Source organism: Phoca vitulina, unplaced genomic scaffold (assembly GCF_004348235.1).
Source record: "Phoca vitulina isolate PV1807 unplaced genomic scaffold, GSC_HSeal_1.0 scaffold30, whole genome shotgun sequence".
NCBI lineage: Eukaryota > Metazoa > Chordata > Mammalia > Carnivora > Phocidae > Phoca > Phoca vitulina.
The window spans coordinates 1217901-1244714 of record NW_022589733.1 but is presented as its reverse complement, the minus strand read 5'-3'; the positions used below and the strand labels follow the sequence as shown (position 1 = coordinate 1244714).

The 26814-nt window shown below is 37.8% G+C and overlaps 2 protein-coding genes across 5 annotated transcripts in view; one reads left to right on the top strand and one right to left on the bottom strand.

Annotated features, from left to right (window-relative positions):
- Positions 1–16106, bottom strand: part of PHKB (phosphorylase kinase regulatory subunit beta) — a 288711-nt gene extending 272605 nt beyond the window's left edge. For 2 of the 4 annotated variants that reach the window (XM_032424179.1, XM_032424180.1), the window contains exon 1: positions 13731–16006. In XM_032424179.1, the coding sequence (XP_032280070.1) occupies positions 13731–13785 (55 nt within the window). In that variant the 5' untranslated portion in view covers positions 13786–16006. The other 2 variants (XM_032424177.1, XM_032424178.1) reach the window with 2 other exon arrangements.
- Positions 16107–16186: 80 nt separating this feature from the next.
- The window catches only part of ITFG1 (integrin alpha FG-GAP repeat containing 1), a 317151-nt gene continuing 306523 nt past the window's right edge, over positions 16187–26814 (top strand). Inside the window, exons 1-5 of the mRNA XM_032424181.1 lie at positions 16187–16616; positions 18407–18479; positions 23427–23572; positions 24786–24843; positions 26088–26162. Coding sequence (XP_032280072.1) covers positions 16409–16616; positions 18407–18479; positions 23427–23572; positions 24786–24843; positions 26088–26162 — 560 coding nt within the window. The 5' untranslated portion in view covers positions 16187–16408. The remainder of the gene's footprint in view (positions 16617–18406; positions 18480–23426; positions 23573–24785; positions 24844–26087; positions 26163–26814) is intronic.

The following is a 26814-nucleotide window of genomic DNA, read 5'->3' as shown; positions in this document are numbered from 1 at the left end:
GGGGGGTTGTGGGGATGAGCAAAATGGGTGAACGGATCAAGAGGTAAAAACGTCCTATTACAAAAAAGTCATGGGGATGTATTGCACAGCATGGTGACTACAGTCAATATTGTATTGTGTATTCAAGAGTTGCTAAGAGAATAAATCTTAGAAGTTCCCATAACAAAAAAAAATTTTTTTGTAACTTTCTATGGTAATGGATGATAACTTATTGTGGGAATAATTTGGCAGTGTATACAAATATTGAATCATTATGTTGTACACCTGAAAATAAGATGTTATGCATCAATAATACCACAATAAAATAAATACTAATAAAAAAAGATTCCACAAAGCAAAGATAATCACTCAGATATATGTAAATTAAGAAAACAAGCTCTTATTACGAAGAATTTTAAATATGAAAAATATTTAACATGAAAACTTGTCATCAGTAGACCATTTAAAAGATGCTTAACACAAACAAAAGCTAAAGGTCTAAAACCAACTAGCTTATATGAGCCATATTTGTAAGGGGCTCAATTTGAACAGAAAAATTCCCATCTAAGCAGAAATGTATCAGCTGAAATGATTAATACTCTCTACAAAAGCACAGCATAATACCAAATAAAATTATGTTTAAAGAACCTTTTAAAATAATTATTTCTAAATAAGTTGTATTTTAAAATGTATTTAGAAGTATGAAAGTTTGAAACGTCACCCAGTGGGGCATGGCTTTATTTCCTATACTCCATCATGAGCAAAGCCTCATTGATGTTTACTGTATTTTCTCTAGAGCTCCAGATTTCTTACTACGAATTTCCAGATGAAGTCACCTAACCAAATCTATAGCACCAAACTGGTCAAAACCTAAGAGTGGTAGGGCACCTGGGTGGCTCAGTTGGTTAGGCCTCTGACTCTTGATTTAGGCTCAGGTCATGCTCTCTGGGTCTTGAGATGGAGCCCTCTGTCAGGCTCCGTACTCAGCATGGAGTCTGCTGTCTCTCTTTCCCTCTGCCCCTCCCCCCTACTCTCTCTCTAAATAAATAAATAAATAAAATTTTGGGGGGCAGGGACAAAAAACAAAAAACAGAAACTAACAGTGCTGCCTACTTTGAAATCACTCAGCCATAGGATGTTCTGTTTTTCAAAACTTATTAAATATATTGTTTTTATTTAAGGAGAGAGAACATAGTAAGATTAAGATAGCAAGGTCTATGGTCAAATTATACACACACATACTCTCTCATTCACACACAAGAGTTACTTGAGACATGCCAAAATTTCCATCATCACAATATATCATCAGTTAATGCTTATGTCAAAATATTTAAAATGACAGGTCACAGTAGGTTTAGAGGTTTATTCCCTCACCCTTAATTTCTGAAGAATTAAATCTGCACAACTGCCATTTGGTTACAGATTCAATTTCATGAAAGAAATATATTTAGAAGACAGAAAGAAAAAAAAATGAGACTGAAATCATTGTAAATCAGAAACTATTAAAAGTTCAGATGCAAATTACATACACAAACAAATAAACTGTCCTATAAGCTGAAAACTTCATGGAAAAAACAGTTCATTGATTAAAGCCACAGCAAGCCAAGGTCATGTTTATGACAAACTAATTTTTTCTAACTATAAGCAACCATCAGATATTTATGACCAAGCTTAAAAATTAATGTAGCCACATAAAGAAAAAGATTTTAAACACAGAAAATTCTCCACTGGTTCAACAGCGAAAGGAAGATAGAAATATAATAGAAAATACAAGTTAAGCACCTGATGATATGTATGTTTTCAAAATACACCAGGAATGAACACATATATGATAAAATACTGCCTAAAGCTCAACTGTCCAATCCTGAACCCTGTGCCTATCCTTGTCAGAATACCTTCACAGCTTTAGCAATAAGACTCAGTCTGTCATCCAAATAATATCATGGCTGTTCATCTCCATGACTAGGATCTATATATTTGCAAAAAATTCAATCCTGAGCTATAAGACTTGAATCTTAAATGACCAAAAAGGAAGGCCATGGAAAATGGTGTGAGGTTACTGATTTGTTACTGCTTTATTAGCAAAAACAATAAGCTTTAAAAATTTTATGTAACACTTTATATTATATACATATTATATAAAATTCATAGTAAAATTAAACCATTTTATATTATATACATGCTATATAAAATTTTATATAACAAGTTGAAAACTAATGATGTATATTTTGAAAGACAACCAAGAACACGAGACATATATCAGAACCTACAAAATTGGCCAATTGCAATTACACACTTAAGATGTATATTTTGAAAGACAACCAAGAATACATGAGACATATAACAGAACCTATAAAAATGGCCAATTTCAATTATACACTTAATTATGCACTGTGGTTTTTGGAAGTCACTGTTCATCTATAAAAAGCAAAAGCAACTTCCTCAAGAAATTCGTGAAATACAAACTGAAAGAGAAGAAAGCTATGAAATCAAGAAATTAAAAATGAGGAATAATTGTCTTTAAAGGACTAAGGTGTAGTCATATCATTATTGGTAAAAAGTAACTGATAAAATCTGTAAGGAAAAGAAGGAACAAAATAGAAAACAGGAACAAGTTTTTCATTTTTTAAAAACCACTTCTAACCAAGGCAGCCAAAGCCTAATGTGACAAAAATGAGAACAAGTGTGAATTTATTAAAAACACATCACAGTTTTCAGATCATTATTCAACCTGCTACTTAGCTAATAACAAATTGTAAAAACCATTTTCATCCTGGATAAATTTCAGGGTGCAAGATCCTCTCTAAATAGCAAAAAAAAAAAAAAAAAAAAAGGAATAAAGGCAATTTTTCTACTTTTGAAAAGGTTTTGGTCTCATTTGCTTTTGACCAGTATCTTGGTATCACTTCTATAGTAAATTACAATAAAGGAAAAATGTTCTGGGAAGAAAAAAAAAAAAACCACATCACTGAAAACTACAATGAACCATCAAAAAGCACTTACTAATTTTTCAAGACCTAGTATATAACATGCAATTACAATTTTCTGTTATTTGTTTTCTACTTAGGGATTTGAAAATAAACTCCCTTCAAAATCATAAAAGACACATTCTAACTATATGCTTACCAGTAAAAATAAAATATTTATATCTGCCATGAACCCAACATCTCTTAACAGGTAAATCAAATCTCCATATATATCTTCTAGCCTGAACCAAGAAAAGATACAGCAGAACTTTGCACAATTTTGCAGGTTATTCTTCAGAAATAGAATGGCCAATCTGTCATTTTAAAATATGGACAAAAATTATGACATAAGATATATATTTATAAGAATTTACTACACACACACACAGGAAATCTGTTGAATTGGGCCTCCTTCTAAAAGTCAGTCTGTTGAGTCAAAAATTATATAATAAATGGCAAATGGATTCCAATGCATAAACAAAGTGATCACATTTTCTGAATCTAGACTGATGACAGAGTCAATATCTGCACTTTCACAGACATTCATCACCCAACATGGACTGAGTGACCCACGCCTGGCACTGTGCCCTGTGTTAAGTGTCAGAGACAGACATATAATACATGGCTTCTGCCATCAGCTGCTCCCTACCTTACCCCACTCTCCAATCTATTTTTCACTTAGTAGCCAGAGGATCTTCATAAAACGTTACTCAGTCTTATCACTGCATTACTGCAAATTTTCAATGGCTTTCCTTCTCACAATAAAATCCAAGTATCTTCAAGGTTTCCAATGCCCTGCCCAACCCAGCCATCTTCTCTCTCCTATTTCTGTCATTCACAGTGCTTTGTCCTTTGGCCTTCTCAGTGCTCCTCAAATGTCCAGCTATCTATCCCCAAGATCCTAGCCTAGAATCCTCTTCACCCTAACTTCTCATTTGACTTCTACTTCCTCCTTCAGCTCAAATGTCACTTCCAGAGAAGAATTCACTGAAGTCCCACACTAATACTGCAGGAGACCTAGAGCTAATGAGTGGTGTTAAGCAAGGGAGTAACAGATCAGTTCCTTATTTTAGAAAAATCATCCAGACAGGAACTTGTAGAATGTACTTGCTAGAGGTGGTATAATGGCAGATGATAGCCATAGGCAGCAAAGTTAAGTAGGAAACAACTAGAAGAGTCTGAGAGAGACAGAGATTCTATATCTACAAGAGCACTAAAGTCATCTTTAGCTCTGCATAAAGTTCCATTGGGCTATGAGCTCTCTAAAACCAGTATTATATATTACAAACTTCCTGTGACATTAGAGAGACCCTATAAACGTTAATTTGAAATGAGAGAAGAGCAGTGAACATAACCAAGATGCAAATAATAATCACTGCCATTCATTTATGGGACACTCAGGCACTATGCATAATGAAGGGGAAGGCAGCAGTGGTTAGGAGCAGTGGTTCTGCCAGAGTCTGCATCCTAACTGCATGACTTTATGTGAGTTTACTTCTCTGTGTTTTGTTTTGTTTTGTTTTGTTTTTTCAAGAGAGAAGTAATAGTACCTATGGCAAAAGATTGTTGTGAGATTTAAATGAAAAGCACTGAAAATAACACTGCCTGTCACATATTAAATACTCAATAAAAGTTAGCTACTAAAATAGTCCCTGCTGTCACCATCAACACTATAGTCTTTATTGTTATTATTAGTACCACTACTACAACCACCAAGTACTTCATAGACATTATTTCACCTTCGCAAAAGAACTTACGAAGGATATACTATTATCTCTACTATCCAATGAGGGAAAGTAGATACAAAAACAATTCACGCAGTTTATAAATATCATACTGGGATCTGAGCCAGTAGCATGAGTCTAAAGTCTATATACTAAGCACACGATGACACTGTCTCTAAAAAGGGCAGAAGGGACTCAGGTGTGATAAGTAATACAATTTTCTAAGCAATATGATTTACTGATCATTTATTATGCTCCAGTACTTCTAGGCTCTAGGCATGCAGGAGAGGATAAAACAGATGAAATCTCTTCTCTCATATGAGACAGGCAAGATAAGAGAAAAATATCAAATAGTGAGAAGTACACTATAGAGAATTAGAATTAAGAGTGATGTGTCTGGGGGCCACTTAGATTGGACAGGAAGAAAACGTCTTTCTAAGGAGACTTAAGCTTAAGATGAGAACCTAAAAGACAACCGAAAGGGACAAGCACAAGCTACCAAACAGCAGGACAGAGAACTTTCCAGGCAGAGGAAATCGCTATCACAGAGAGCCTAAGTGAAATAAAATTGTGTCTTAAGCGACCAAATCAAACCGGCATGGCGGAAGAGCAACGGGTGAGGAATGGAGAGCTCCATGAGAAGATTACAGACAGGCAACAGCCAGGGGCCTTGGGTCATCCAAGGGAAGGGACTGCGGATTTTATGCTTCAAGATAAATTATCACACGAAAGTGACAGGATTGGACTTACGTGTTTAAAAAAAATCTTCTCACTGCTTGGGAGAGAACAGATTGTAGTAAGGCAAGAACATGAATTCTTTCCAGGCTATCTCAGTAGTTTAGACCAGAGATGAAAGTGGCTAAAACTAGGGAGGCAGGAGTACAGCTGGAGAAAAATAGACAGATTTTAGTATACATTTTTGGAGATGGAGTAGAAAGGATTTACAAATGAACTGAATAAAAAGGATGAAGGAAAAAGGAATAACCTCTGTATTTTTAGCACGAATAGCAGGCAGAATAATGGTTTAGTTTACTGAGATGAAGAAGATAAAGGGAGGCCCATGTTTGAGATAGGAATAGGAGTTAGAAATAAGAGTTTGGTTTTGGCCAGGTTTCATTTGAGATGCCCATCATATACCCATTTGGAAACGTTCAAGTAGGCACCTGGATCAGAATCAGGAATTCTGGAAGTTCCTCTTATCCTTTATCTTGCCTCACAGAAGACTGGAGATAAAGAAAACATCAAGAGGAAAACAGATTTTAGGATACACAACGTGAGTATTCTGTAACAATCTGAAACAGTGAGACAAGACATTGTACTCCTCATGAAACTATTTCACTTATAGAATCTAAAGCACCATTTCTGCTGAGGATAATGATACAGAAAGAAAGTAAGCTTTAAGGTCAATGAGATTCATGCCAGGAGAGTTAAGCCACATCATATGGCTTCTATTTCTTAAATCTTATAAGATTACAGGGCAGGACCTACTAAGAAGAGGTCAGAGTTCCCAGCAGGATACAATTTACAAGTGTTTCAGAAAATTCCATCCTACTTGAAGGGAACCTGTTGCATACCCAATATAAGACAAAAATAAACTCTAACTATACATAAAATAATGACTGCTCTCCCTGCTGTCTGACAGGAGTTCCCATGGAAACTGTCATAAAGAATTTCTTTAGACTTGTGATTATTGACAAAAATGAAATGGACTTGGACTCAAATGAGAATAGATTCTGGGTAACCTGATTGAAACTAATTGTAGTTTACTATGACAAGTTTTCTTAATCAAATGGCCACCTAGAGGATAGATATCAAAATAAGAGAGATAAACAACCTTATCTGTTTTTGTATGTCCTACTCTTAAATACCTATCAGCAATATTATAAAAGACCATGTTAGGAAAGATAAGAACTCAAATTTATTAGGCAGCTACTAAATATCAAGTGTTTTGCATATAATATCTTATTTAATCCTCATAATAATCCTTTCAGGTAGGTTTTATTACCCTTATTTTTATAGAGAAGGAAGCCAGTTCTCAAGAATGTAAAGTAACGATATTATTTGTCTATCTTTAGGCCAATACCACAACACTTTGATGAAAATAACTTTTAATAAGCCCTAAAATCAGGTAGTATTATTCTTCCAACTTAGGTTCTTTTTCAAAGGCTTCTACTTTGAATTTACATGAATTTCAGAATTAGCTTGTCAATTTTACAGAAATGTTCACTGAGATTTTGACTCGGTCTGTTTTGAAATTGTAGATTAATTTTGGGAAGACTGACACTTTAACAAATTTGTATCTTCTGACCCATCAACACAGTATATCACACCTTTTACTTAGGTCCTAATTTCAATTAGCTGTGTTTTTACAGGTTTTAGTATCCATGGCTTATCTATTTTTATAAGACTTATCTCTAAGTATTTCTTATTTCTCATGCTTGCATAAATGGTATTATCTTTTATTTCAATTTTTAATGTCCATTGCTAGTATATAGAAATAACAACTGATATTTGTATATTGATCTTGTGTCTTACAACTTCATTGAATTCACTTATTAGCTATAGTAGCTTTTTGTAGATTCCATAGGATTTTCTACAAAATTGATCATGTTGTTTATGAATAAAAATGATTTTACTTCTTCCTTCCTGATCTGGATGCTTTCTTTTCTCTTTGTTCAGCTGGCTAGAACCTCTAGCTGAACAGCAAGAAAGAGAGTAGACATTCTTGTCTTGTTCTTGATATTTAGTAAAAGACCACTGAACTTTTCCCCATTAAGAATGATGTTAGCTCTAGGTTTTTCTCAGAAGCCTTTATCAGGTTGAAGAAGTTCCATTCTATCACTTGTTTGCTGAGAGGTTGTTTGTTCATTTGTTTGTTTAATCCAGAATGGATGTTGGATTTTATCAAAAGCTTTTCTTGCATTCTTAGTGAATGTAGATCTTCATTTAGTAAACAACAAAATATCTGTTTCAAGATGTCAAGTCCATTGTCTCTTTTACAAAATACTATATGTGTGAGTGTGTATGTGTATGTGTGTGTAATTTTAATCTAATCTGAATGGTTCTGTCTTTCATTTAGTGAGATTAAACAATTTTCAATTAGTGTAAAAAACAAAAACAACAACAAAAAAAAAACAAAAAGAATGTAAAGTAACTTGCTCAAGATCAAACAGATAGTAAACAACAAAGCCAGGATGAGATTCAGGTTTAGCTGAACACAAAATGTGTACTCTTTCCTTAGGCTTTTAAAAGAGGCCATAACCCACAGTGGTCCACGAACCCAGGCATATGGTATCTTTAAGCCACAAGAAACTTTTTGATTAATTGACTGTTACATTAGGCTGAAAACAAGGCTATCATATCACGGCTAAAAAAAGAGAGAAAGCATCAGACATGTAAAATAAAGAGTTGAGTTATGCCCAGAATATATAATAAAACTTTACCATGTACTGATATGCCCATCAAATCAAATTAATAAAAGGAAATTAATCAAAGACCTAAAAAGAAATCAGGAAAAAATTCAAGTCTTATGCTGATAAACTCACTTAGATGCTGATAAACTTAGGGAGCCAAGATAGAGATAGGATACTTCATTTTAAGAAGGAGTAACTTTTAAAATTATTATCTAAGAATAAAAGTAAAAACACCAAGACATTTCTTAGCTCATTACAAAATGCTGTAACAATTACTACTAATAATTCAACTGCAAAACCAATGTGACTGCTATTGCTGACTAGCTCTGTTAACCTAACATTGTATAACTAGTAGTCACATGAAAAATGGAGGCAATCTGAGATACTGGATGCTACACTCCTTTCCTAATTTGGTAACTTATTTTGCTGGTGAAATATGCCTATAAATTTATGGTCTTGTACATTTTACTGCAAGGTCCTTTAAAGAAAAACCTGGACCTTCAGCTATCTCTTTGGATTTAAGCAGTCGAAAAAAAAGAAATTATATTCAACCACAGCACATACGGACACATTAGCAGTCAGAGCACAACAAAGCATGCACACACAATAAATTCAGTAAAAAGCAGAAACAAAGACAAAAGAGTAGAAATAAATTCAGGAGGAATAAAGAGGGTTACAATATATAAAACACCTAGGTACACTGGAAGTTAATTTTCCAAAATCAAGGTACTAGCTTTCATTTTTGGTAACATGGGGTAGTGTTTAGCCAAAAGCACCAGGGAAAAGCTCAGCTGTCAACCAAGGACATGCTTCAAAATAACAGTTGAATGAAACTATTCCTTTTTTTTTAAGATTCATTCATTTATTTATTTATTTGAGAGAGAGAGAGAGAGAGAAAGCAAGTGCATGAGCAGGGGGAAGGGTAGAGGGAAAGAGAAAGAATCCTCAAGCAGACTCCCTGCTGAGTGCAGAGCCTGACACAGGGCTTGATCCCAGGACCCAAAGATCAGGACCTGAGCCGAAATCAAGAGCCGGCCGCTCAACCAACTGAGCCACCCAGGAGCCCCTGAAATTGTTCCTTAAAACACTCTCCTACAATGATAATGTCCAAGGAACAAAAACAGGAGAAAACAAATCATTTCCAACGCAGTATTTCTCAATTAGTAAATAAACTATAAATGCAAACCACTCTGAGTATTTATTTTAATAGATAAAAGATTTAAGGAGTTTTTGGAGTCATTACTAACTTTTGGTTAGAGGAACTCCCAAAAAAGTGTAAATGTTGAAAGTAATTCACAAGGAATCAGTTCTTTAAGATGGCTTAAAATTGAAGTTTGGTATATTTCTATTTTGTTTCTAGGTGCATTCTATTTCGATTTAATTATATGGTACTGGAAATGCTTCTTGTATATGCCTTCAAACATTCTATGTAATGTTAAAGCACAGTTCTTATGTTTTGAAATTTTCAGGACTATTGATGCATAAAAGCATATCTTTAGTATTCTCTTTCCTTATAACTGCTGAATGACTTTGCTAGTGCCAGAAACCCACCAAGCCCTTATTAGGAAAGCCAAGACGGAAAACAGAGCCTGGTGCTTAAAATACAGAAAACACAGTCCAAAGATATATGTCTTCTTGTTCTCTTAGTTCAAAGATTAAACCAGAAATCAACTGTCAATGTTATATATTATATACTATTTTGTTATTTAGCAGATGACAACTGGACACAAGGATCACTTTCATTCCTTAATATGAGCATTCTTTTCTGTCTGTGATTTTTTCTTAAGCTCCTTCCTATTTCAAGATTTTCCTCCTCAATCTTGCCAAAACAGGAATTAAAATCTAAATGGAAATAAAGGGGGAACCACTGTCAGGGTTTGGGCTGCCTCACCTCACATTTACCTGTTAATGAGTCCTGTGGTTGAATATTCTACTTAAGGCATATTTGAGACAAAAAGCAGCCTCTCCCCAACAGGCTTCTCCCCAGAGTGTTCACACAATGAACAGATTTTAAATGCCTAAGGTGGGTCACTACATACAAAAAAAAGCCCTAAAGACTTCAGTCTTCATTTTAGCTCTGTGGCCGCTAAACAAAGGCCTTTTCTTCTGTAAAGGAAAACTAGATACAGCCAAAGACCTGAATTCCTAATGAGAATACAAACGTGGTCTCTCTTGGATGCAGGAACTTCCTTGCAAATGTTTTCCAAATCCTGGGGACTCATCAGGGGAGCAATCAGCTTTCACCCAGCTTGCAAAGGGCCTCACCAACATGACAGTCTAAGAGCCACTGTGCCAATGTCTCCTCCAGCCCTTATACCAGGATGCCATGGGGTGGAAGGCAAAGCACATAGCCTTGAAACATAATAGTCTTGGACCTAGGGCAAGTTGCTTTACCTTTGTGAGCTTTTGTTTCCTGTCTGTGAAATTATATATAAAAATACCTACTTCACAGGGGCGCCTGGGTGGCTCACTCAGTTAAGCATCAGACTCTTGATTTTGGCTCAGGTCATGATCTCAGGGTTGTGAGATCAAGCCTGGCATCCGGCTCCACACTGGGCATGGAGGCTGCTTAAGATTCTCTCTCCCTCTCTCCCTCTGTCCCTTCCTCCACCTCTCTCTAAAGAAGAGGGAAAAAAAAAAACCTGAGGAAATAATTTTAACACTAACCAAAAATTTCTAATTTATAAAAGTTATTTCCATTATGCAAGAAGATGATAATCACTTAAGAAGCTTTTTAGGTATGGTACTGGCACAAAAACAGACACATAGATCAATGGAACAGAAGAGAGAGCCCAGAAATGGACCCTCAACTCTATGGTCAACTAATCTTTGACAAAGCAGGAAAGAATGTCCAATGGAAAAAAGACAGTCTCTTCAAGAAATGGTGTTGGGAAAATTGGATAGCCACATGCAGAAGAATGAAACTGGACCATTTCCTTACACCACACACAAAAATAGACTCCAAATGGTTGAAAGACCTCAATGTGAGACAGGAGTCCGTCAAAATCCTAAAGGAGAATACAGGCAGCAACCTCTTCGACCTCAGCCGCAGCAACTTCTTCCTAGAAACATCGCCAAAGGCAAGGGAAGCAAGGGCAAAAATGAACTATTGGGACTTCATCAAGATAAAAAGCTTTTGCAAAGCAAAGGAAACAGTCAACAAAACCAAAAGACAACCGACAGAATGGGAGAAGATATTTGCAAATGACATATCAGATAAAGGGCTAGTATCCAAAATCTATAAAGAACTTATCAAACTCAACACCCAAAGAACAAAGAATCCAATCAAGAAATGGGCAGAAGACATGAACGGACATTTTTCCAAAGAAGACATCCAAATGGCCAACAGACACATGAAAAAGTGCTCAATATTGCTCGGCATCAGGGAAATCCAAATCAAAACCTCAATGAGATACCACCTCACACCAGTCAGAATGGCTAAAATTAACAAGTCAGGAAATGACAGATGTTGGCGGGGATGCGGAGAAAGGGGAACCCTCCTACACTGTTGGTGGGAATGCAAGCTGGTGCAGCCACTCTGGAAAACAGTATGGAGGTTCCTCAAAAAGTTGAAAATAGAGCTACCATACGATCCAGCAATTGCACTACTGGGTATTTACCCCAAAGATACAAAAGTAGGGATCCGAAAGGGTACGTGCACCCCAATGTTTATAGCAGCAATGTCCACAATAGCCAAACTATGGAAAGAGCCAAGATGTCCATCGACAGATGAATGGATAAAGAAGCAGTGGTATATATATACAATGGAATATTATGCAGCCATCAAAAGGAATGAGATCTTGCCATTTGCAACGACGTGGATGGAACTGGAGGGTATTATGCTCAGCGAAATAAGTCAATCAGAGAAAGACATGTATCATATGATCTCACTGATATGAGGAATTCTCAATCTCAGGAAACAAACTGAAGGTTGTTGGAGTGGGGGGTGGGGTGGGAGGGATGGGGTGATAGACACTGGGTGATAGACACTGGGGAGGGTATGTGCTCTGGTAAGCGCTGTGAATTGTGCAAGACTGTTGAATCTCAGATCTGTACCTCTGAAACAAATAATGCAATATATGTTAAGAAAAAAAAAAAAGAAGAAGAAGATAGCAGGAGGGGAAGAATGAAGGGGGGGGATCAGAGGGGTAGACGAACCATGAGAGACGATGGACTCTGAAAAACAAACTGAGGGTTCTAGAGGGGAGGGGGGGTGGGAGGATGGGTTAGCCTGGTGATGGGTATTGAGGAGGGCACGTTCAGCATGGAGCACTGGGTGTTATGCACAAACAATGAATCATGGAACACTACATCTAAAACTAATTATGTAATGTATGGGGATTAACATAACAATAAAAAAATTTAAAAAAAAAAATTCATCAAGTCATCGAGAGCAAATACTAGCCATGTGAATTGTGAATGGCCCCATCAGTTAATACATTTTGCAAAGAAAACTAAAAAAAAAAAAAAAAAAAAGAAGCTTTTTAGGGGCTCTACAACTGGGGACACTTGCAGCTCTCGGCACCAGGCCCAGCTTCCTTCAAAATGTCTACTGTTCACAAAATTCTCTGCAAGCTCAGCTTGGAGGGTAATCACTCCACGCCCCCAAGTGCATATGGGTCGGTCAAAGCATACACCAATTTTGATGCTGAGCGTGATGCTCTGAACATTGAAACGGCCATCAAGACCAAAGGTGTGGATGAGGTCACCATTGTCAACATTTTGACCAACTGCAGCAATGAACAGAGACAGGATATTGCCTTCGCCTACCAGAGAAGGACCAAAGAGGAACTTGCATCAGCACTCAAGTCAGCCTTGTCCGGCCACTTGGAGACCATGATTAATCATGAAGGGCAAGGGGACTCGTGATAAAGTCCTGATTAGAATCATGGTGTCTCGCAGTGAAGTGGACATGTTGAAAATTAGGTCTGAATTCAAGAGAAAGTACGGCAAGTCCCTGTACTACTACATCCAGCAAGACACGAAGGGTGACTACCAGAAAGCGCTGCTGTACCTGTGTGGTGGGGATGACTGAGGCCCACGATGGATGAGCACCCAGGAGTGGTGCTCCTTTGTTTCCAGCTAACAGTTCTAGAAAATAGCGTGTGACTAACAGTCCCCTTGTGCCTGTCCCCGTGAGGATAGCATTAGCATCACTCCCTCCCCATCCTTATGTCAGTTGCCTAAGCATTGCCTGCCTCTCATGTCTAGTCTCTCCTTTTAGCCAAAGAAATGAACATTCCAAGGAGTTGGAAGTGAAATCTATGATGTGAAACAATTTGCCTCTTGTGTACTGTGTCATAAACAGATGAATAAACTGAATTTTTAATTAAAAAAGAAAAAAAGCTTTTTAGGCACCTATTTTACAATTGAGGCTCCCAGGCACTGAGGCTCCCAGGCCCTGGTCACATAGAGCTGGTGTAAAGACAGGGTCTCCTCTCCACACTTCTAATGCCCTATACAACACCACTACAGGCCACATTCAACATACAGTACAAACTTGAGCCTAGCAACAACAGAAATGATGCCAGACTTGGGCCCACCAAAGAGGAAATAAAACCAAAATGATATCATATGGTTGACATCAACATTCAGAAACAAAGGTACTTAAAATTATCAAGTGACCCTTTCGGGGTCTACACACTTACCAGACCTTAAGAAAGCTGGAGGAGAAGAGACGATGGCATCAGGTGAGCTGGCCATTTCAAACTGTTGACTCTAATCATAAGCATCGCAGGCTAAACTACAGCAATTTTCAAAACTGTTTAGTGAAGGTTAGAAGCAATCAGCGTTAAATTAATTGAAAGCAGTGTCAGCAGTTATTAACATGATGCAGTGTGCAACAAAGGCAATAATTGAGGTTCATTATAATTTTATTTTCTTTTTAATGACTTGAAAATTTGATTTTCTTTGCTTTGATAAATTATATTTGCTTATATGGATGAGGCAGGAAATATATAATATCCACTTATTAAACATTACATAAGTGTAGCATCCTCTATTGAGCAGTGAAGTGATTATGCTACTATGTAACAATGCTCAGAACTTTGCAGTGCCATCTATCTCAGAGTCAGGTTAGCCCAAGTTTCAAACTAAGCTCAGTTTATATATTCTTCTAAAAGTAACAAACAGAATCAGGTTGATTGTTTTTAAAGACATAGGAAGTAAATGATTCATTCAATAAACTTTAGAGTCAACACCTTACAGAGTTAGAACCTGAAACCTCAACTAATTTGTAGGAATGACTTCAAATGGTATCTCTTTTACAACCATGATATAAACATACACTAACATCGAACATTTATACTATGCACTTACCTACTTTGCACATGAAACTGGACTTAAGTGACTGCATTCAACAAAAGTTAAATAAAATCTGACTTTTTTTCCCTCAAGAAAGAGAAGGTAGGTTTTCAGAGCTTACTGTTACGACATGCAATTCAGAGAAAATAAAGCCTGGAGAAGAAAATAAACCCTATATGCTAACGAGAAAAGAGAAATGCTGTAAAATAGATGTTGAAGGCAGAGCTCAGTTCCCTGTAAGAAAACTCAGGTTACTCTCTTTGACCAGATATTATCAATCCAATTAACACTTTTTATAGCCCAGGTAGACACATTGTTAACGGTCAATCAATATTTCAATATGACACAAAAATTTTAAGAAGCGTGAAACAGAAATATATGTGACTATTCCAAGTAAGTACACTGACTTTGAAATGTACTAAGGACTACTTGTTAAAAAATTCTCTCAGACTTTCATGGTAGTTCTGCAATAACCTAAGTAAATGGTGCAGAACTTTTTAAATAAGGTTTAAAAACAATGAAATTAGCAACAAAGATTGAATGAATTTCTCCTGTATGATTCATGAAATTAGATACTTTTCTTTAAATTAAAAAAAAAAAAGGCAAACTACACAACAGACAACTAAGAACTTCATAAATTGGAAAAACCCCAAACATAATGGGGTATATTAGCTGAGAAAAAAAAAAAAAAAAACTCTCAATATCAGTGCAAATGCAGAACTGGTTTTCTGAGGACTATGCCTTTCCTTATTTAACATTAGCATCTCTCAACAATATAGTAATGACAATCCTTTAAAAGGAAAGATTCTTAATTGAACACTTGTCATTCCACCCATCTTTTCCGTTTATAGGCACACTTTGAGCTCAAGATTATATCCAGCCAGCCAGAAATAAGGGAAGTTTCAATCCTATCTAGAGTGATCAGCCACAAGTGCTAACTTCAAAGTCGTGACTTTGCAATTTGAACAAGTCAGTTCAGGACACTTCCAACTGTTGTAACTGCCTGCGCAGCGTCTTCTGACCTCGGCAGCTTTGGATTTGGGAGGCACAACCGGGAACTATGAGTCCCAGGGCCACTTGCCCAGGGAAAGGGCCTGCTTCCTTCTGAGCCCTAAGCATGCTCAACGTGACCCCCTTCACAGCCTAAGGCCCTGTCCCCCCCACCGATTTGTACCACATAAATAACTCGCAGAACTTGTGAAGAACGTAGAAGGGAGATATGAAATAAGGCAACACTTTTCTGCTGCCAGTTTTCTAGGACCAGATCATACTCACATCTAAGAATGAAGCTATCTGATTTTTGAGGGAGGACGCACTCTCCCAGGAACCTGGCTGCCGCCTGATTTCTAAAGAGTAAGACTCCAGGCTTAGTAGATACCACCACCTACTTTCCGAGGGAGAACACAGACGAAACAGCGTTGGGGAAAAACACATGTAGTAAAGTTCGGGCCACCACCACTTGGCGCGGGTGGGGGTAGACATGAGGAGGAAGGCCAGGGACCGCAGTCTGCTTTCTAAGGGGACACACGCGGGCACAGGTTCAACTCCAGGACCCCCACCAGCCTCCCGCCCAAGACGCTTGAAGGGGAGCACCACCCGGGTGCGGGGGAAGGGGGTGGCGCTCCAGCCAGCCAAACCTGAGCGCTTGACCCGGGCTCTTCGCTCCAACACCTTCCAGCTCACTTCAGCCATGAGCCCCGCCGCCCCCACCACCGCTCTCGGGCCGCCGCCTTGGCCACCGCCCCCGGGGCCGCCTGTCAGCTCCGCCCGGCCGGCCCCGCCCCCCCGCGCGACACTGTCGAGAGGCGCTCCGGCCGGAAGTGAGCGCAAGGGCGATTTTCAACCTAGCTTCGCGGCCTCCCAAACGTCAGAGGTGTAGCTCTAGGGGAGAGTGAGGGGGGAAGCGGTGGCGGCTCGTACGAGTGTAGGGGCTGTGCGGTTTCTCTCTCGGCCGGCGGCACGGTGCTTTCCGGCTGCCGTCAAGCGCGGCACTGGGCCGGCGGGCGGGGACCGAGGGGCTGCCATGGCGGCGGCGGGCCGGCTGCCGAGCTTCTGGGCGCTGCTGGCGCCGCTGCTTGGGGGGCTCGCGCTGCTGGGAGTCGGGCCGGTCCCGGCGCGGGCGCTGCACAACGTCACGGCCGAGCTCTTTGGGGCCGAGGCCTGGGGCACCCTGGCGGCCTTCGGAGACCTCAACTCCGACAAGCAGACGGACCTCTTCGTGCTGCGGGAAAGTCAGTGCTTGTCCGGCCCTCCCTCTGTCCGCTGTCCCTGTGCCCCTCCCGGTGTTCCCACACCCCCTAGCCCGGATGGCCGGTCCTCCTGCATTTCCCAGCCCTTCTTTCCCAACCCTGTCTCTCCTTTTATTTCCAGCATCCTTTGCAGCTTGCCTGTTTTCTCCATCTTTTCCAGCCCCGGGTGCTGGCCCGGCCACCCCACAGTTTGATCTACCCACAAGAGCCCTAGAAACACCCCAGGGTTTTTTGTTGTTCCTGAGATGCCTGCGGCCTTCACCCCAGTACCCTCTCTTCCCTATGGAATCACCTGCTTTCCCAAGTCCTTCCTGATTCCCAGGAGTCTTTGTAGCTTGCCTCTGCCTTCCCTCCCAAAGCCCCTTCATTCCTTTCTGCTTTACTTCCTTGAATCTTCCTTCCCTTTTAATGAATTGGAAAACATGTAACTTGACAGTTTCTTCTCCTACCTCCTCATTTACCTTATTCGCCAGCCCCTCCCTTTTTCAGGGTCCTAGCTTTCTTTGAAGCTACTGTGCCCCCACTCCAGTGCCCTAAACACTTCACAGCTCACACAAGCATTTTGCGGGGACCATTGATAAACCCAGTGTCTCCTTGGGAAAAGATTGTCAAACTGCAGATTTTTCTCCCTCCTGAGCTATCTAGTCTTATGTGCACCTGACCTTTTCCTCAGTTTGGTCACCACCCTAATCTTCCAAATCTCTGCTTTCCTTGTCAACTTGAGGTTTTAGGAGTTCTTTGCTTTAACCATCACTGAAGAAACTTTACTGTAAATCTTGATGTTGACATTGGGTATTAAATTTTTGCATGACTATTAGGAAAAATAGTGAATATACCAAAGTTTAAACATTATTTACTTTTTAAAAAAATAAATAAATTTGAGTAGGGTCTTAGCCTTTTGAAGTACACACAAAACTGGGTAGATCAAGGCCACCAAGGAAGGAGGTGAAGCAGGTTTATACAGAGCTTAACTAACGGGATCTTGGTCCAGGTTTCTTGTGGCTCTTACCAGTGTACCAGAGCCTCTTGTGGACTCTGGATAGTTTTCCTATTTTTGTATGACTATGTATTTATTGCAAGAAGGGTACATACTTCCAAACCTGTATCTACTCCATCCAAACTGGATACAGAGACTCTCCTCTTAACTTTAAAGATGGCTTGGGTTTAATTAAACAATTTCAAAAGTCTGTTCCAGTGAGTTCTCATGAATGCATCCACTGAGTTCCGGTGCATCAACTTGGGTGATAGTTCAATAGAAGCCACAAGAGGAGGGCCTTGGAGGACTCAACTTTTTCTTAGATATGTAATCATGTCCTTGTTACTAGTCAGATACCTACAGTAGGAGTTCCTGTTTCCTGGTGCAATGCATCTGTGTGATAAACTAAACAGCTTTATAAGAGGTCATGTTGGTAGGTCTGGGGAGACAAGGCTTGACATATACTATAGTTAAAAGGCATGTTCTTTATATGGTTCTTTTAAGTCACCAGATCTGATTCCTGGCAAAAGCCATTGGCCTCAGTTTGTTTTGACCAACTGCGTTTTCCATGTTCATCCTTCCTGTTTCTGTGCCACTTTTTTTAACACTGAATTTGTGATATTCTGTTAGGTATTCCCATTCCATCAGACAAGTAGGACTCACCTTGAAAGGGCAGAGGAACTGGAGTAAAATAAGTTTTTTTGTTAATAACAGAACCCAGAAAGCTTTTTGTAACCACTAATTGGAGGTATTACCTGGAAATATTTCTCTAATAACGTATATTCACTTCTTTTAGGAAATGATTTAATCGTCTTTTTGGCAGACCAGAACGCACCCTATTTTAAACCCAAAGTAAAAGTATCCTTGAAGTAAGTACAAATGTATCTGTTCCTGTAAAAACAATCATTATTGTAATGATTGATATGCAATAGCTAGTTGGATTGTCTTTGAAATCAATTTTACTCAACTGTGTTGACAGAAAACCACTAGTTATGAGGTGTGAGTAGCAAGTAATTTGTTAGGAAAAATAGTGAATATACCAAAGTTTAAAAATTATTTACTTTTTTAAAAAATAAATAAATTTGAGTAAATCAGGTCTGTTCCTGCATAAACACCCTTCATTCTCTTGCAATCTAATACCCCTTCTTGAATGTGTTGGAGATTATCCCTCATCCTGAGTGTGCACATGGGAGCAGCTCATTCACAGGCTCATCAGGTCAACTATGTGTTGAGAGTGGAAGGGGGAAATTTGCACTGGGAAAAGGTCAGTGACCTCTGTTCTAATTTCTTTTTTGACTAGTAGGTGGTGGGTTTTTTAAGGTTTATTTATTTTTTTTTTTTTAAGTTTTTTTTTTTTTTATTTATTTGCGAGAGAGACAGTGAGAGACAGAGAGCATGAGAGGGAGGAGGGTCAGAGGGAGAAGCAGACTCCCCGCTGAGCAGGGAGCCTGATGTGGGACTCGATCCCGGGACTCCAGGATCATGACCCGAGCCGAAGGCAGTCGCTTAACCAACTGAGCCACCCAGGCGCCCTTTAAGGTTTATTTTGAAGAAATTTAAATCAAGCTGAATTTTGTAAATGTTCAAATAATAGTTCTTATTTTTATTTTATATGACTGGCATTGCCCGAAACTCAGTGATCATCATCAATAGTGAGCCAGCACAGTTTTGAAACATCAAGAAGCAAGGATTGATTGATGACTGGTTCAAGGAAGAAAACATGAGTTAGTGCAGACTAAAGTGGAAACTTGTAGAAAGTTACAGGATTTCAGTGACCTTCAGTATAATTTAGGTGAGGGTTTTCAAGTTTGGGGACACAATGTTAACAAGAGATGGCAGTATGCATGTTGTGAAGAGGAGGTGGAAAGATTTACCTAACAGAAGTGGACGGTATACTTTGGAGAGGTACGGACCAAGAAGATGAGATCAGGGCAGACTAGGAACCTTTATAAATATCACAAAGAGTTTGAACTCAATCCCATGAAAAGTGGGGAATCATTATAGGTTCTTGTTTAAAGGAGCGATGAAGAAAATGGTATTTTAAGTTGATTTAATTGTTAACCATGTACAGGATGAATTGGTTTGTAGAAAGATAAGAGATTACTAAGGAAACAGTTTAAAAAAATATGTAAGTCCCTTTGTGGGCTAATGACTGCTCGGACTGTACAATATTTAAACTCAGACATATGTTTAAAAAAAAAATGGCCTTGAATTAGAACATTGAGAGGAAAGTTTTAAATGGACAAACAGGAACTATCCCTCTTGAGAAATTTTCCTAGTACTGGCTGTCAGCATGCTTGGAGTGGGCAGGGAACAGAAGTTGATAAATATTATATAGAGGAAATGACCTGCTTAGAAGTGATTTTTCTTGGAAAGAAATGTTTGAACTAAAAAGGACTAGGGTTCCACCAAGTTTAAAAAAAAAATCCCAATTCGTTTAATTTTCTTTGATTAATGCAGTGTTGTTTTATATACTATTAAAATTTAGAAACTTGTTTTTATTTTGTTTAGAATATTTTTCAAAGAAAAAACAACTCTCCTTCACTCTTTTCTTCCCCTATTCCCCTGTTTTTCTCTCAGATGGAACCACTTATAAAACCTTCAGGTATCTTTTCTGAGGTTTATTTCCATATTTTAAAATAAGCATTTACACTGTAATTTCTTGAGTAATTATCTTCTTCTCTTGGATTTTTGTTAGCATAGATGAGGGTTTGCCATCTTTAAATTAGCCCCATCATCTCAATATCATTATATCATATTTTTAGCTAAATCAGTAAACATCATTTACATTTTGACCATGTAGATTGTATGCACTTCAAAACCGACCAGTACACAGTGATTTCATTTCTGTAGAGTCTTTCCTCCTGGAGTAAAGATTGATTTTTAAAAAATCAGTTGCATAGTTTTCTATGTACCTATCCTTAATTTCTTGGTAGGTGTTCCATCATATTGGCCGAATACCTATTGTTCATTTTTGTTTTCCCCTTTGAGTCCTCTACACTTCTACCCAATCTGGATTCATTCTTTAAGCCTCCTGCAAGGTTAGTATTTGGGGATTTTCCCTTTGTCATTCTTTGTTGGATCCCTCTTTCTTGGATCCTGTGCCATTTTATTCTTAGCTTCTTCATTAACTTCACTGGAGTGCATCCTTCAGGAAATTCCTGAGAAAGAGTGTATGCTTTCTCCTTCCATGTCCCCAATTTTTTTTTATTTTTAATACTTTGGTTGGCCTATAGTCTTCTAGCTTCATGGGGTGCTATTTTAAAATCCAGTGCTTTTTTTTTCTCCTAATCCTTCTAATGTGACTTATTTTATTTTTCCTTTTGGAAGCTTTTAGGGTCTCTTCTTTATCCCTTTTGCACTGATATTTCATGATGATGTGTCTTGATATAGATTATTTTTCATTTATTACACTGGAGTGGGCCCCTTCAAACTGGAGGCTTCTATCCTTGGGGGCTTTTTGAAATGTTCTTATTTCTTTAGTAATTTTTTTATTCTATTTCAGGAATTCTTATCAGTTTGTTTTTGGACCACCTTTATTCTTTTATTTTATTTGTGTTTTTTTCATTTCATTTTGTTTTCCTTTCCAGGAGGTTTTCTCATTTTTATTTGAAGCCTGCTATTGAATTTTTGGTTAGTGGTAATATTTTTTATCTCCAAGAAGTTTTCTTTGTTCTCTTATTATTCTTTCCTCTTAACATGCTGTTCCTTTTTTGTTTTATAAACATACTTCCTTCTCTTACGTCTTCAAGTGTAGATTTGAGGTTTTGTTATTCCCCTTACTATCTCTCTTTTCTTCAGATTCCTTATTGCTATTTGTTTAGGCTCTCTTTAATATTCAGTTTTCTTCAAAAAGCAGGTGTATCATATTTAATAGTATGGCAATAAAGAGCTGATTGGAAACTCTTTGCATGGTAGGACTTGTCTCCTGTCTCTTGCCCTGTGGCAAGACTGACATCCAAGGAATAGGGTAGAGCTGGGGGCAAGGGTCAAATTGTTCTTTCTGTAGACTTACCATTAACTCCTTGTTTTTAGCTTAAGTCCCAAACCTTACCCTCTGCTGTAACTTAAATCTGTAATGCCTGGTTAATAAACTGCTTGGTTCTTGTCTTGCTGAGAAAGAGAGACAAGGGACCATCACTCACAATACAGACTTTCAGATAAACCTGTTTTCAGCCTTCTGTATCACCCTTATCTTTCACAATTTCTGATGACTGCAAATTCTGAGCCTCTCAGGTATTCTTCTGGGCAAAAGCTTTCCTTCTTAAGCCTTTTTCTTCAAACATTTTAGCTTATAGTTTCCTTGTCCTCATAAGTCAGTTAGCATTCCGTGCATTCCCTATCTCCCTTTATGATCTCTTTGTTTTTGAGGGTTATATTTTTTTTAATTCATTCTGTATCATTTTAGTGGGTTCTTTGAAAGAAGAAAAGATAAACACATATGTCAATCTCGTATCTTTAAACCTTCTACTTCCTATTTTTACAGCCATAAAGAAGCTGGGCATTTGTGGCTATATAACCTAATCAGGTTATAGACCGGTATTCCTGCCAAATAAGTTCAATATGTGTTCCTGGGTACGCATCTGTAGGCACATGCACATGAAGAGACCTCCACAGTTTGTTACATAGTAGCATGGGTGGTTGCTATATCATTTTTAAAGACCAGGTATTTTCATGGAAAAGTTAAAGTATTGTTGGAATTATTTGAGGAAACTAGTATTACCAAAACTATTTTATCATAATGAAGATCAGTTTTAGAGGCTGACAGAATTTGAATTTCAGCTATTCCACTTAGCTATTAGCTAATTGGCTATTTAGTTGTTGGCTTTCGGCTTTAGCTTTTTAATTGCTTCAAACCTCTGTTTCCTAGTCAGTTCAATGGGAATGATAATTCAGGTGATGAAAATTTTAATTATCAGTTAATAGCTATTAAGCATTAATGAAATATATGGGACAGAATAGGTAGATGCATTATGATGAAACTACTGTTTTTCTTCAGTCCGCTTAACCTTGCTTAACTTTTCAGTATTTTTCTCATTTTCACCTTAAATAAAACCTGTTATATATATTTTTAGATTCTTGATGCCATTTACAAAATAGTTATCTCTAGTCTATTGGAAAACTTGCTGTCTTGCTATTTGCTCTAAGTGGAATTAAGTAAAGATTGAACTTAAGGCCTATTTTTTGGTTGGGTCATTCAAACATTAAGACAAGACATGTTTTAAGTTTTCAAAGTTAATATAAATAATTTCAGAATTATTTCATTATAAAATATAAAATTAAGTATGTATGTTTTGACAGCATATTGCCAAGTTTGATAAAAAGAACTTATTTACCATTGTGAATCTTGAATATTTTTCAGAAATAAAATGATTACTTAATCTTCACATCTGCATTAAACCCAAAATTAAGTATTTTACAAATTTAACCTTTTAACTGATAAAATGGCAGTGATACCCCTTGTTGCCTTAACAATTGATTATGAGCCTCCATTTCTTATAAACCAGCCAAATGCTTTGGTGTCCTTGACAAAAGATCTAAGTAAAAGGACTATATTGGCTAGTGTAAGAACATAAAACTGTTCTTTCTTTTGAAATATTTCAGATTTTTGTCTCTACAATCATCCTGAATTATTTTGTAGATCAAAGAGGCCTAAATACATGAAGGATGATAAGAAATTAAAGAAGAGAATGAAATGAGAATCAGTTCTATGATTTTAAATTTTGCATTGAAAATATCTGTGTGTAGTACAAACATAGAGATGTCCTTTTCTATTATAGCTTGACTAGATACCTTAAAATGTGTGTTTCTTTTAGGAATCACAGTGCATTGATAACAAGTGTAGTCCCAGGGGATTATGATGGAGATTCACAAATGGATGTCCTTCTGACATATCTTCCCAAAAATCATGCCAGCAGTGAATTGGGAGCTGTTATCTTCTGGGGACAAAATCAAACATTAGGTGAATTTGTTTTTTAAGAGTTTTTAATATTTATCATTGGATATTAAAGGAAGACTATGCCTGTTATTCCTAGGTAAATATAACAAAATTATTGTTCTGAAATCAGTTCAGTAATGAATTTCTTAAGAGTCAGTAATGGCCTGTAAAAACATTTTTAAAAGTCATATTTCTGATTTTTCTTTTTCAACCCAGGGCTAGTCTGAGGTCAGTTCCAGAGAACAGATTCCACTCTTGCTAGCTTTAGGAAGAGAGAGATTTATTAAAGGGTTTTATGGCCTACATAATTATTGGGATAGCTGGAGAACAGACTCTAGGTTGAACTTTCAGGAACAATCCCCAAAGCCATCAAGCATGGCTTTTTACCGTCAGAACACTGCCAGTTGCACCACAGCTGCTAGAATGACACTGTCTGCCGTGACCCTCAGCGGCCAGGGAGATGCCCTGCACCCTGCCTCTTGAGACTTTAGTGACCAGACACTGAAGTAGAACTCCTGCCTCCCAGAACTCAGAGTGTATCTGAGAGTGTATCTGGTTGGCAAGGCTTACATTTTATTCAGAATCTCAGATGCAGGGATAGGTGAGAAATGCTATTGTGGGTTTCTAGTCTCCCCATTATAGGAAAACACAAAAAGGTTGGAGTGGAGGTTGAGAGTCAGTCTACCATATCCACCCAAAAACCTTCAAGACTTACCTGAAAAGCCAATTAATTATACCCAAACAGGTAACTGTTCATGGACCAGATTTCAAGGCAGGGTGGAAGGGCTGCAGTTGTGTTTTCTGTAACATTGAGAACATAAGCAGTAGTCTCAGTACTTCAAATTCATTCAGTCAGTAAATATCTAAAGAAATAGTACCATGTGAAAAGCATTTCATGTATGTAAGCAGGGACATTTTAGAGTCAAGTACTTTTGTGCATGTTGTCAACTGCTCTAGTGCTAAATTGTATTTAAAGAAGACTCACCTAAGAGATTTTTAGATTGAAGCCTCTAAAGAAAGTTATTGTAATGGTGCTCTTAACTATAGAACGAACCCCAGTATTTTGTCCTTACAAACTTGATGTCCATTTAAGTTAGATTTATAGTGTCTTGTTAATAGTAGTAGTTGGAATTAATTATAGATAAATCTTGAAAAGAATAAAGGTATTTTACCCCAAGTGTAGATATGGAAAATAATATAAAGTACCTGCTGATTTATATATTTTCTCTCTATACAGATCCTAACAATATGACTATACTCAATAGGACTTTTCAAGATGAACCACTAATTTTGGAGTAAGTATGTGCTTGCTTCCCTTTGAAAGATTTTAAACTAACAAACATAAAATTTCTCATATAAGAGACTACTTTGCAAAGTAGCATTGACACTAAATTCATTCTCCCTTTGAAACTGATAGAGGCTTATACTCTTGACTATATGACATTTACTTGCCATGATGGAGGAAAGAGAAAAATGAAATTCAATATTTTGGAAAGAGGAAGAAATTTGTGTTTTTGTTTCCGTAGCTTTCAATGTGTCCATTATGGATCTATGTTGATTGTAGCCATGTCATTACTCAAAAGAATTAAGGTAACTGTTTTAGGGTAATACTGTTAGTGCTTGATTGACAGATAAGAATGCTATGGGCTTTTCTCCAGAGATTTAGAAAAATGTCTGTATTAAGGAGAATCTTACCTTTTTTTAAAGCTCTTCTTTAGTGTTATCATTTATTTCTCAAAATACACTCATGTACTAGGATAAGTGTCATCCAAATTCCTGTCAGGACATTTGGTAATGATACAGAGATCATTGGGGGAGCTAAAGCGATGTATAGCCACTTTCTTATTTCCACTGCTGCCTTTCATACAGTTATTAAAATAATAGTCGTGTATCAATACGTCAGTGGCCCTTAGAAGTCTCAACTATAAATTCATGGATTAATCTTCTTAAAGGCCCTCAGCTTGATTGCTTTCATAGTTGTGTATTTTTTCATTGTTGTTGCAATATATAATGGCCAGTATGAATTTTTACACCAGCTGGGGATTACTTTTGTGGGTTATTTCTCCTAAACCCACCTAACTACATCAGTTGGGTCTGAAATAAGTGCTGTCTTCTTACCACTCAGGGATAGATGAGATTATGCAGAAACTAAAGACGACCCTAACATTTCACAACAAAAGTTCATCTCTTGCTTACGCTGCCTGTCCACTGTGGGTCAGTGATAGGCTCAGCTCTGTGCCATCACTCAGTCAGGTGTCAGAGGCCCCATTATCTGTGGAGCTGGACCACCTGAAACCCATGTTCCTCTCCTTGCCACTGCCAAGCTTAAAGCAGGCTGGAGGGTCCAGTAATAAATAATAAACCCTTTTGCCTGGAAGTAACACATGTCTAACACTCTGCTAACATTTTATTGACTACAGCAGAAACTGGTGAGCATTGTGATGTCGACCACACCTCCCAAAGGTTATTTTCCTTTTAAAGCTAGAACATGAGAATTTTACGAAATGGCTGCTTAATGTTTTTAATGTTTTCTTTTCAGCTTCAATGGTGATTTAATTCCTGATGTATTTGGTATTACAAATGAATCCAGCCAGTCACAGATACTATTGGGAGGGTGAGTAAATATGATTATAACCATGTCATTAATTGTACTTATTGCTGCTACAGGATCTGTGTGTCTATGTGAACTGATTGCTTTAACCATTAGGAGAAAACCCAGCTCATTGGAAATCCTTGCTCTTAAAGATTTTTAAAAGGGCATTTGGTTGACATATAAGCTTTCTCAAACAGTTTGGGATTTGATCTGCAACTGCTCTCTAGGTAGAGCCAGCTTAATCCATTTATCCCTTTGGAAATTAGAGATATAAACTTTACAGGTTCCCATTTGAATATTGGTTCTTTAGATGTTTTTTAGGAAAAATTTAATTTAAATAGGATAGCCGCAGTCTTAATTGAATTCTCCACCTTAGTCATGGTAGCTCTGAGACTTTTACTGATAAGCCTGTTCCTTCTCCCTTTTATTTGTTCAATGAGCAATCAATAATTGCCTGAGAATGTAAACACTCCTTCTCTGGGCTCTGGAAACTTTTCTGTGTGTACTTTATCCTTGACCAATATGTGTGCTAGGATTCTCTTACTACCCATGCATGCCACTCTTTCGAAAAACTATATCGCTTGGCATCAGGGAAATCCAAATCAAACCTCAATGAGATACCACCTCACACCAGTCAGAATGGCTAAAATTAACAAGTCAGGAAACGACAGAT